We start from the raw sequence: 12313 nt of genomic DNA, 5'->3' as shown, positions 1-12313 counted from the left end.
AAAAAAAAAAAAAAAAGAAAAATTTATTTTGATTTCTTGAATGAATAATTAAGAGAAAGTCAGTCACTTATATAATGCCACATGACTGTATCTTCCATAGTTACCTTTTGAAGAAGAAAACTGGAGGCTGTTTATTGCACTTCTGATATCACCAGAACATCCTTGACAGAGCAACTCTAGAACAGTTTTGTCAGGGACAGTAATTTTTCCTCCATTCTAAAATTAAAAAATTAAATTAAAAAAAAGGTATTTTCTTAAAAATAACAACAAAAAACCCCAACCTATTTTCTAAACTTAAAGAAAGTAAATTAGATTCTTTTAAACTTAAATACTAAAAAGGACTGGACACGGTGGCACATTCCTGTAATCTCAGCAATGTGGGAGAGGCTGAGGCAAAATGAATACTTGAGCTCAGGAGTTCAAAACCAGCCTAGGCAAGACAGGAAGACCTTATCTCTACAAAACATCAGAAGAATTAGCTGGGCATGGTGGTGTGAGCCTGTAGTCCCTGCTACTTCTGAGGCTAAGATTCGAGGATCGCTTGAGCCCTGGTGATGAAGGCTGCAGTGATCTATAATTTTGCCACTGGACTCCAGCCTGGGCAATAGGGCCAGAAAAAAAAATTACCTTAAAATAATAATAAAAAACTAAAAAGCCTCCATGTTAAACACTGGTCTATGAATGGTACAAGCATCAATAACTTATTACAGTTTAAGGTAAACTTTCAGGGAATATTAAATACTGCATTTTTTTACTTTTTCACTTTGACCATATTGTATTTTAAACTTTTTACTTTTTCTCACTATATACACACAGATACATGTCAACCTATATATGTACACACACATACACACAAAAAACCCCTCAAAATGCAATAGAATGTGATAAAATTAAATACACACAAAATAATCTGATATATTTACAAAATTTACATGAAAATTCCTTTACTAGGGTTTTCAACGTATTATATAGTCTGGTGAGGACGAAAAAGCCACAATTACTCCAATTATTTCTTTTTTTTTTTTTTTTTTTTTTAAACTGGAGCCATTTGAACTGATCAAGTCACTTAAAAAACACTTTTTTCTTGACACAAGGTCTCACTATTATCATCCAGGCTGGGCTTGAGCTCCTGGGCTCAACCAATCCTCCCATTTCAGTCTTTGTAGCTGGGACTACAGGCATGCACCATGGCTCAATTTGCAGTTCTCATGCTTATAGTAGAGAATGTAGTTTTTTTTTGAGACAATGTCTCGCTCTGTCACCCAGGCTGGAGTACAGTGATGCAATCTCAGCTCACTGCAGCCTCCGCCTCCTGGGTTCAAACAATTCTGCCTCAGCCTCCCAAGTAGCTGGGACTACATGTGTGTACCACATCCAACTAATCTTTGTATTTTTAGTAGCGACAGGATTTCACCATGTTGGCAAGGCTGTTTTTGAACTCTTGACCTCAAGTGATCTGTCCGTCTCAGCCTTCCAAAGTGCTGGGATTACAGCGTAGTTTTTTTGTTTTTTTTTGAGACAGAGTCTCGCTTTGTCACCCAGGCTGGAGTGCAATGGCACAATCTTGGCTCACTGCAGCCTCCAACTCCCGGGTTCATGCGACTCTCCTGCCTCAGCCTCAGGAGCAGCTGGGATTACAAGTTCCCGCCGTAATTACAAGTTCATGCCCAGCTAATTTTTATAGTTTTAGTAGAGACGGTTTCTCCATGTTGTCCAGGTTGGTCTCAAACTCCTGATCTCAGTCGATCCACCCACCTCGGCTTCCCAAAGTGCTGGGATTATAGGCGTGAGCCACTGCACCCAAAGTAGGGTAGTTTTTTTTTTTTTAAAGACCTAAATACACAAGTAATCCTACCATCCAGAACTAATCACACAGCATTTCTGTGTACTTTTTTTTCTAATATGCATAGGTTTATATGTGTGTGTGTGTATATTTATGTGTGTATATGTGTGTGTGTGTATATACATGTATGTATTTTGTTATTCACCCTGTTTGTTTTAGCATAGTAAATTAGGACCAGAACCAAACTTTAATCCCATCCGATACCTTGCATAGTGCCTGCCACGTATCAAGGGCCGATGACATAATTTCTTTTTTGTGACGGAGTTTTGCTCATTGCCCAGGCTGGAGTGAAATGGCACAATCTCGGCTCCCTGCAACCTCCGCCTCCCAGGTTCAGGCGACTCTCCTGCCTCAGCCTCCCAACTAGCTGGGATTACAGGCACCCGCCACCATGCCCAGCTAATTTTTGTATTTTTAGTAGAGATAGGGTTTCCCCATGTTGGTCAGGCTGGTCTCAAACTCCCAACCTCAGGTGATCCGCCCACCCTGGCCTCCCAAAGTGCTGGAATTACAGATGTGAGCCACCTTGCCTGGCCTGATGACATAATTTCTATTGATAGTGTTACATAATTTTGCCCCTTTAAAAAAAGATTTTTTTTTTTTTTTTTGAGATGGAGTCTTGCTCTGTTGCCCAGGATAGAGTACAGGGGTGTGATCTCGGCTCACTGACACCTCTGCCTCCCAAGTTCAAGCGATTCTTCTGCCTCAGCCTCCCAAGTAGCTGGGACTACAGGCGCGTGACAACCACCTGGCTAATTTTTTGTATTTTTAGTAGAGATGGGGTTTCGCTGTGTTAGCCAGGATGGTCTCGATCTCCTGACCTTGTGATCTGCCCGCCTAAGCCTCCCAAAGTGCTGGGTTACAGGCATGGGCCACTGCGCCCAACCAAAAAAAAATTTTTTTTAGAGATAGGGTCTAGCTCTGTCCATGACAGACTACAGTCGTGTCACCAAGATCACTGCAGCCTCAAACTCCTGGGCTCCAGCGATGCTCCTCCCTCAGCCTTCTGAGTAGCTGGGACTACAGGAGCGTACCACCATGCCCAGTTAACTTTTTAAGAAATCTTTTGTAGGCTGAGCACTGTGGCTCACATCTGTAATTCCAGCACTTTGGGAGGCTAAGGCAGGCAGATTGCTTCTAAGGAGTTTGAGACAAGCCTGGGCAACATGGCAAAACCCTGTGTCTACAGAAAATACAAAAAATTAGCCAGGACCAAGTATAATGGCTCAGCCTGTAACCCTAGCACTTAGGGATGCTGAGGTGTGGATGGCTTACTTGATGCCAGGAGTTTGAAAACAGCCTGGCCAACATGGTGAAAACCTGTCTCTACTAAAATACAAATATTAGTTGGACATGATGGTACATGCCTGTAATTCCACCTTTTGGGAGGCTGAGGCATGAGAATCACTTGAACCTGGAGGTGGAGACTGTAGTGAGCCGAGATTGTACCACTGCACTACAGCCTAGGCAACAGAGAGAGACCCCATATCAAACAAATAAGCAACAACCAAAAAAAAAAAAAAACTAGCCAGCTGTGGTGCTACATGTCTGTAGTCCCAGCTACTTGGGAGGCTGAGGTGGGGGCACTGCTTGAGCCTGGGAGGTTGAGGCTGCAGTGAGCCAAGATCATGCCATTGTACTCCAGCTTAGGTAATAGAGTGAGACCCTGCCTTAAAAATTTTTTTTTTTTTTTTGTAAAGACAGAGTATTGCTATGATACCCAGGCTGGTCTCAAACTCCTGGCCTCAAGCAATCCTCCTGTCTCAGCCTTCCAAAGTACTGGGATTACAGGAATAAGCCACCATACTGGGCCACCTCTCGTTATTTTATTTTTAATGTAACATTAAATTGTGATCATTTTCCATGTCATTAAATATACACATATAGTTTTTTTTTAGATGGAGTTTTACTCTTTGTCCAGGCTGGAGTGAACTGGCTTGATCTTGGCTAACTGCAACCTCAGTCCCCCGGGTTCAAGCAATTTTCCTGCCTCGGCCTCCTGAGTAGCTGGAATTACAGGTGCCCGCCACCACACCAGCTAATTTTTGTATTTTTATCAAAGATGGGGTTTTTGCCTTATTGGCCAGGCTGGTCACGAACTCCTGACCTAAGATGATCTGCCCGCCTTGGCCTCCCAAAGTGCTAGGATTACAGGCATGAGCCACCAAGCCTGACCCATTGAATATTTTCAAAACACTAATGGCATAATAATTCATCACAGTAATTGCTTCCCATATTATTGGACTCAGTTTGTTTCTCATTTTTCACTATTAATATCTGTTATTTATTCAGCTAGGTGCTCTACATTAATATGTTTAATCCTCAAAATCTTTCCCTTCGAGATTTCCCTCAGTTCCTGTTGTCGTAGCAGTGCAACAAAAATTATGTTTTATGCAAGAATTGGTTTGTGTTTACCAGTAGGATTCCCTAGAACCATGATGTTGGGAGCAGAAGGTCCATCAGTTTTTTTCTTTTTAACATCATTTTGCTTTGAAATATAGAAAAAAATGACATACTTAAATTGACAAGAGGTCAGGCACAGAGGGTCACGCCTGAAATTTCAGCTCTTTCAGATGCTGAGGCGGGAGGGTCACTTGAGCCAGGAATTTGAGACGAGCCTGGGCAATAAAGGGAGACCCTATCTCTACAAAAAATAAAAAAATTAGCCAGTCATGGTGGTGCCAGCCTGTAGTCCAAGCTGCTCGGGAAGCCAAGGTGGAAGAACACTTGAGCCCAAGCAGTCGAGGCTGCAGTGAGCCATGATTATGCCACTGTAGTCTAGCCTCAGCAACAGTGAGACCTTGTCTCAAAAAAACAAACAAAAAAAGTGACAACAGCTGTATATGAATGTAAATATACTTTACACTACTGAACTGTATATCTGAAAATGGTTAAGATGATATATTTTATAATACATGTTTGTCATTACAAATTTTTTAAAAAACTTAAAATAAAAAAGTGACAACAGGACAATAGAAACAGTTGAATTACTGATAGCTACCATACTTAAATACCAGAAAACATTTTCTTGATGACAGATACAATTTAGAACAGTAAACCAAGCAAAGGAAAAATATACCTCAATGTGAAAGTGAAAGTTTAATAGTAGGAAAATTTTAAAAATCAGAATTTCCTACATTTGCTAAAATGACATGCTTTATAACAAAATGTTTTAACTCTAAAAAATTAAAATAATACATGTCGCTAGCTCCTTCAATTTATATAATACTATGTAACCTTAAGCTGGACTTTCTATAGTTACAAGGTTTACTTAAAGACTTACCTTGTTAGCTTCTATAGTCACTATTCGATTAAGAAATTTCATCATAATTGTTGGTGCCACAGGGTTGAAACTAAAAGTTTTATAAAGAAAGATAGCAGTTAAATGATTAAGTTAAAAATATAGTATGTATATGGTCTTTATAAACAGAAATTTCTGTCTTACCTAATATTTGAGATAGAACATTCTTCCTGAATTTCTTTGGGAAACAATAACCTTTGATTATTATCTCCACTGAGACTGTCAGAGATTATAAATATAAGAGGACATCGACCAATCTTCACATACTTCCTAAAATAACAAAATACAGGAATGTTGAAATTTAAGCCACTTGTCATTTACTTTGGAGTTTTAGAATACTTCACTGAAACTTACCTTAGAACTTCATGTAAAGTATGAGAATCCCGATAAAACTGGTTAGGTAAATCCTATGGAACATAAAAAATAAATAATAATATAGTTTATTCCATTGCATATTTATTTTTCAGATTTATACTTTTTCAGATTTATACTTACACTTAAGCATACTTAAACTTAAAAATATATTTATTCTATATATTTTAAAGAGAACTTTCATAGAAGTTAAAGGAAACATGAAATAGATGATATCCCAAACAGTAACATACATCAATGGGGATCTCAATTTCAGACCAAATTTCTTAGGGTTGCTTTTCAGTTACAGTATTTTCACTGGGAAGTAATTTTCCAAACTTTCCTTTTGCTTTTCTATACTTAAACCATTAAAAATTTAATGTTCCTTATCCTACAGCTATTCCATTCAGGTTTATTAAAAAAGACTTTAGGTTTCTACTATTACAAAGCCTTTGTGCTGTATTTTACCAATATTACTACTATAGAAACAGCTAAAGTTATCATGTAAGGTATATCTCACAACTGTTTGGTCAATAGCTACAGGAAGATTTTAAAAGTTGGCTGGGTGCAATGGTTCCCCAAGGTGGGCAGATCACCTGAGGTCAGGTGTTCGAGACCAGTCTCACCAACGTAGCGAAACCCCATCTCTACTAAATATACAAAAATTCGCCCGGCATGGTGGCAGGTGCCTATAATCCCAGCTACTCAGGAGAGGCTGAGGCTTGAGAATTGTTTCAGTCCAGGAAGCAGAGGGCAGAGGTTACAGTGAGCTAAGATTGCACCACTGAACTCCAGCCTGGGGGTTAAAGGGAGACTTTGTCTCCAAAAAAAAAAAAAAAAAATTTAAAGTTGTCCTTACTTCAACCAGAATTATCTTCTTATCAGTTCTCAGATCATCTCCAAGCATTTGTAACTTGTTATACTTTGTTGCTCTTAGTAGAAACTCCTTGAAAACTGCTATCTGAGACTGATAGGGAAACATATGGAAGCTTGATTCTGAAAGGAAACACATATGCCATTTTTATTTTCAACAAATTATATAAATTAATATTATACATCTGTATGTACACACACACACACATACACTCAAAGCATCTCACAATACTGTAGACTGTTTCCTAATTATGAAAAGTTATTTAAATTTAAAATAGGATATTCCTTTCAAAAGACAAGAGTCAACATGGGGCCAGGCACAGTGGCTCATGACTGTAATCCCAGCATTTTGGGAGGCCAAGGTAGATCGATTGCTTGACCTCAGGAGTTCAACAGCAGCCTGGGCAACATGGTAAAACCCTGTCTCTACAAAAAAATACAAAAATTAGCCAGGTGTGGAGGCTTGTGCCTGTAGTCCCAGCTACTTGAGGGGCTGCGACGGTGGGGTTCGCTTGAGCCTAGGAGGTTGCAGTGAGTTAAGTCTATACTACATAGAGTGAGACTCTTGCTATTCTTGCTATTTGTTTTCTTTTAATAAGAGTGAGACTCTGTGTAATATAGATTTAACTGACCTAAGAACACAGCTGTCAGTATAACATTCATATAATTGGTAAAAATATTTATGACTTTGGCCTACCAATGAAGAATTTCTAAATGAGTTCCAACACTAGAAAGATGGGAGAAGGAACCCAAAGCAGAAGGCTGCTCCTGGCAAAGAACTCTTCTTGCAGAAGAATCCTACAGAAAAAAGAGAGACCCAAAAGGAGGGCTGGGAGGGGTGGCTCACGTCTGTAATCCCAGCAGTTTGGGAAGCTGAGGCAGGTGGATCACCTGAAGCCAGGAGTTTGAAACCAGCCTAGTTAACATGCCAAAACCCCATCTCTACTAAAAACACAAAAATTAGCTGGGTGTGGTGGCGCATGCCTGTAATCCCAGCTACTCGGGAGGCTGAGGCATGAGAACAGCTTGCGCCTGGGAGACAGAGGTGGCACTCCAACTTGGGTGACAGAGTGAGAATCTGTCTCGATCAATAAATAAATAAAATAAATTGTTACTATTATCAATTTTTGAATCATTATCTTAAGGTCTCCTTCCAAATTCCAAAGACATCCTTGCCTTTTGCTTTCATTTGATTTTTTTTTAGCAGGTATTTACTGATCTACGCTATCTTGGGGCGGCAAGTTTTTTTTTTTTTTTTTTTTTTTAACACATTGCAAGGCTTGATTTAACAAATAAAATATCTTATTTAACACTGTCTAACCTCCTAGCCAGATCTTAGAAAAAAGTAGATAAATAGGCTGGGTGCAGTGGCTCACGCCTGTAATCCCAGCACTTTGGGAGGCTGAAGTGGGAGGATGGGCAGATCACGAGACCATCTTGGCTAACACCATGAAACCCCGTCTCTACTAAAAATACAAAAATTTAGCTGGGCTTGGTGGCACGCGCCTGTAGTCCCAGGTACACAGGAGGCTGAGGCAGGAGAATCGCTTGAACCCGGGAGATGGAGGCTGTAGTGAGCCGAGATTGTGCCACTGCACTCCAGCCTGCGTGACAGAGGGAGACTCTGTCTTGAAAAAAGTAGATAAATAATGCAAATAGAAGAACATGTTAACAAAACAGTTAAGACTTAATCTTTAAAAAATTCCATTCCCTTCCATTGGAGACATGCTTTTTTTCCTTCTCCTGAAATAACTTTTTTTTTCTTTTTGAGACAGTGTCTCACTCTGTTGCCGAGCCTGGAGCATGATGATGGTACAATCACAGCTCACTGCAACCTTGAACTCTTGGGCTCAAGTTGACCCTCCCACTTCAGACCAAGTAGTTGGAACTATAGGTGCAGAACACTATACCTAATTTTTTAAATTTCTGTAGATGGGGTCTGGCTATATTGCCCAGCCTGGTCTTTAACTCCTGGCCTCAAGCAATCTTCCTGGCTCAGCCTCCCATGTGAGAGCCATCACACATGGCCTGTGAAATTCCGTCCCTCTGAAAGTGGAAAGTATGGGAAAAAATGCAATCATAGAACTTTATCTGAAAGGTCCCTTAAGAACAGGTTTTTCCCACTACTTCCACAACCTTCACAGCAAATCTTACCAGTATTAAACATTTCCTTGAAATCATCTTTTTGGAAGTCTGGTAAAACTGGATTAATCCACTCTTGTACTTGAATACCAAGCTCCTTTGATAGTATTTTTATGGTTGTTGTCTTTCCACATCCAGGAGGACCTGTTATTAATAAAATAGATCCACCCTAAAATCAAATACAAATATTAATTAAAAACCCAAATCATTGGAAAGCTAGATTATTATCTCTGACTTTTCATTCCAAATATTATTTATTTACTTATATAAGTATTTGCTGAACGTTTCATATAAGCAGACTAAATTTCCTAACAATGCTTGCTGGAATAAACCAACTTTATTATTTTTCTTTCTTTTAATTGCCTTCTTTCCCCTTTTGCATACAAAAACCTCTGCAAACACGGAAATAAGAGAATCTTAATTCTTCAACTCTAAATTCTGCTTCTGATAATGTCTCAATTCTTGCATGATGTCCCTCCCAAAGACTACTTAGTAACCAAATTAAAACAACTAAACTTGGACTAAATTAGGGAGGCGATGTCTGACACAAAGGTTTTTAGAGATTACCAGAACTCATATAATTTATTCTTAATATAGACATCGCATTGGATGATATAAATTACTGTCATACAAATATAACATTCTTATGGGAAGATCTGTTTGGTTATTAGATTCTTTAAGAAACGCATATTAAGATACATATTTGGGCAGAGCAGGATGGCTCACACCTGTAATTCCAGCATTTTGGGAGGCTGAAGCAGGTAGACTGCTTGAGCCCAGGAGTTTGGGACCAGCCTGGTCAACATGACAAAACCCTGCCTCTATAAAAGAAAAATACAAAACATTAGCTGGGTATGGTGGTGTGTGTCTATGGTCCCAGTTGGTCAGGAGGCTGAGGTGGGAAGATTGCTTGAGCCTGGGAGGTGGAGGCTGCAGTGAGCCAAGATCATGCCACTGCACTCCATCCTGGGCATTAGAGTGAGATCCTGTCTCAAAAAAAAAAAAAAAAAAGAAACATATTTACCAGACATAGAACTCTAATGAGAGACTATAGGTTGTGGATCCCAGTAACATTCCTTCATACCATATATTTGATTTAAAAACAAAGTCAAAGCTACAGAAATATCAGAAGATTTTCTACATACAATGGTAGGTTGTAATTCTTAATATTTTTTTCTTTTAATAAGAACCTATGTACTTGGACAAAGAGAGCCTGTTCCACTTTTGAAAAGGGCAGTGCATGAGTTATAGTGCTATTCACTATGAGTTCAAAGTATATGGATCAACAATATACAGTACACACTCTGTAGTGGTAGACAGCAGTCTCATAAAATCATAATGAAGCTGAAAAATTCCCAGTAGTAATCCAAAACATCATTCACGTTTGTGGTAATGCTGGTGTACAAAAACCTACTGTACTGCCAACTGTATAAAAGTGCAACATGTATACCTCATTGTGTAATACATAATGCTTGATAATTATAATAAACAACTATGTCACTGGTTTATGTATTTACAATGCTGTATCTTTATTATTAGAGTCTACTTGTTCTTATAAAAAATAAATAAATAAAAAAGTTGGCCAGATACGGTGGCTCACACCTGTAATCGCAGCACTTTGGGGGGCTGAAGAGGGTGGATCATCTGAGGTCCAGAGTTTGAGACCAGCCTGGCCAACATGGTGAAACCCCGTCTCTACTAAAAAATATACAAAAATTAGCTGGGCGTGGTGGCGCGTGCCTATAGTCCCAGCTACTTGGGAGGCTGAGGCAGAAGAATTGCTTGAACCTGGGAGGCGGAGGTTGCAGTGAGCCAAGATCGCGCCACTGCACTCCAGCCTGGCACCTGTCTGTGAAATTCTGTCTCAAAAAAAAAAAAAAAAAAAATTGGCCAGGCATGGTGGCGCGTGCCTGTAGTCCCAGCTACTTGGGAGGCTGAGGCAGGAGAATCGCTTGAACCTGGGAGGCGGAGGTTGTAGTGAGATCACGCCATTGCACTCCAGCCTGGGCAACAAGAGTGAAATGCCGTCTCAAAAAAAAAAAAAAAAAAAAAAAAGTTAACTATAAAACAGCCTCAGGCAAGTCCTTTAGGAGGTACTGCAGAAGAAGGCACTGTTGTATAAGACAAGACAGCTCCTTATGTGTTGTTGCCTCTGAAGACCTTCCAGTGGGACAAGGTGTAGAGGTGGAAAACAGTGCTATTAATGATCCTCACCTGTGCAGGCCTAGGCTAATGTGTGTGTGTTTGTGTCTTATTTCAAATTTTAAAAACATTTTTAAAAAGTTAAAGAATTAATACAAGAGTTTATAGAATAAAGACATAAAGAAAGAAAACACTTTTGTGTAGCCCTACCATGTATTTGTATTTTACACTAAATGTTATAAAAGAATCTAAAAGTTTATAAAGTAAAAAAGCTACATAAAGTTCTCAAAATGGCCTATACAAAAAGTTCCAGTAAGTGAAGCTTATTTAAACAAAAAACTTTTTAAGTTTACTATAGTCTAAGTGTACAATGTTTATAAAAGTCTACAATGGTGCACAGTAATGTTCTTCGATCGTCACTAACCACTCACACCCACTGACTTACCCAAACCAACTTCCAGTCCTACAAGTTCCATTCATGGTAAGTTCCCTATATAAATGTATAATAGCATTTTTTATCTTTTATAACCACGTTTTTACCAAACTTTTTTTTTTTGAGACAGAGTTTCGTTCTGTTGCTCAGGCTGGAGTGCAGTGGCATGATCTCAGCTCACTGCAACTTCCATCACCTGAGTTCAAGTGATTCTTGTGCCTCCCGAGTAGCTGGGACTACAAGCACACACCAACATGCCTGGTTAATTTTTGTATTTTTAGTAGAGATGGGGTGTCACCATGTTGGCCAGACTGGTCTTGAATTCCTGACCTCAGGTGACCCACCCGCCTCGACCTCCCAAAGTGCTGGGATTACAGGCATGAGCCACCAAGCCCGGCCTTTTCACTGTACTTTTAAATGGTATGGTTTAGGTATGTTTATTTATACACATAGTTCCCACTGTGTTACAATTGTCTACAGTATTCAATACAGTAACATGCTGTACAAGTTTGTAGCATAGGAGCAAGAGGCTATACCATACAGCCTAGGTGTATACCAGGCTATACCACAGGTTTGTGTAAGTTTTGTATTAAGTATATTCTATGATATTCTCATAACAATGAAATCACCTAATGATGCATTTCCCAGAATGTATCCCCATCATTAATTGAAGCATGACTGTACATTAATTAAGATATCTTTAAACAGAAACACATATAAAACAAGGTTATATATCGATAGGCTGACAAAAATGTTGTGACCAGAGGTTGGCAGAAGCCTAATTTAGTGTTTTCCTTAGAAACAGTGGTTCAGTATTTGCTAATTCAGCAACTTTATAGAATACAACTACCTTGAATAATGAGGACTATAATATCAGACAGATCACTTCTTTACAAAGAAAATGAAGCCTCTGCACAGGTATTACACATTTTTTTATGTAATATACTGAAGTGCCTGTTTTCTGACAGAGTAGGTATAGCCACATAGCAAATTTCCCTTCCAATAAGAGAACTAGGAGGTAGTTTCTTATCAGAACATTATAACATAAAGACTTTTGTTAATCTCATTATCTACACTGTAACAGAGTTTTATGGAATTTTGAAGGAAAGAAGTTGCCCTAAAAACTTAAACTCTGCAAATATTTGGCGTATTGTACTTAAAATAAACTTTGAAAAGTAAATTTAGTTTGGCCATTGATAAATCCAGATCCTACCTTTTTTTTTTTTTT

At 39.0% G+C, this 12313-nt stretch overlaps 1 protein-coding gene across 11 annotated transcripts in view; it reads right to left on the bottom strand.

Annotated features, from left to right (window-relative positions):
- RAD17 (RAD17 checkpoint clamp loader component) overlaps positions 1-12313 on the bottom strand; it is a 43912-nt gene that overhangs the window by 24537 nt on the left and 7062 nt on the right. For 9 of the 11 annotated variants that reach the window (XM_017527580.2, XM_037738155.1, XM_017527581.2 and 6 more), the window contains 6 exons: positions 8523-8679; positions 6355-6491; positions 5499-5551; positions 5289-5414; positions 5127-5196; positions 105-216 (listed from right to left, as the gene is read on the bottom strand). In XM_017527580.2, coding sequence (XP_017383069.1) covers positions 105-216; positions 5127-5196; positions 5289-5414; positions 5499-5551; positions 6355-6491; positions 8523-8679 — 655 coding nt within the window. The remainder of the gene's footprint in view (positions 1-104; positions 217-5126; positions 5197-5288; positions 5415-5498; positions 5552-6354; positions 6492-8522; positions 8680-12313) is intronic. The other 2 variants (XM_017527582.2, XM_037738153.1) reach the window with 2 other exon arrangements.

This window comes from Cebus imitator, unplaced genomic scaffold (assembly GCF_001604975.1).
Source record: "Cebus imitator isolate Cc_AM_T3 unplaced genomic scaffold, Cebus_imitator-1.0 Scaffold50, whole genome shotgun sequence".
NCBI classification, from domain to species: Eukaryota; Metazoa; Chordata; class Mammalia; order Primates; family Cebidae; genus Cebus; species Cebus imitator.
This window is presented reverse-complemented; position numbering and strand designations above follow the sequence as displayed.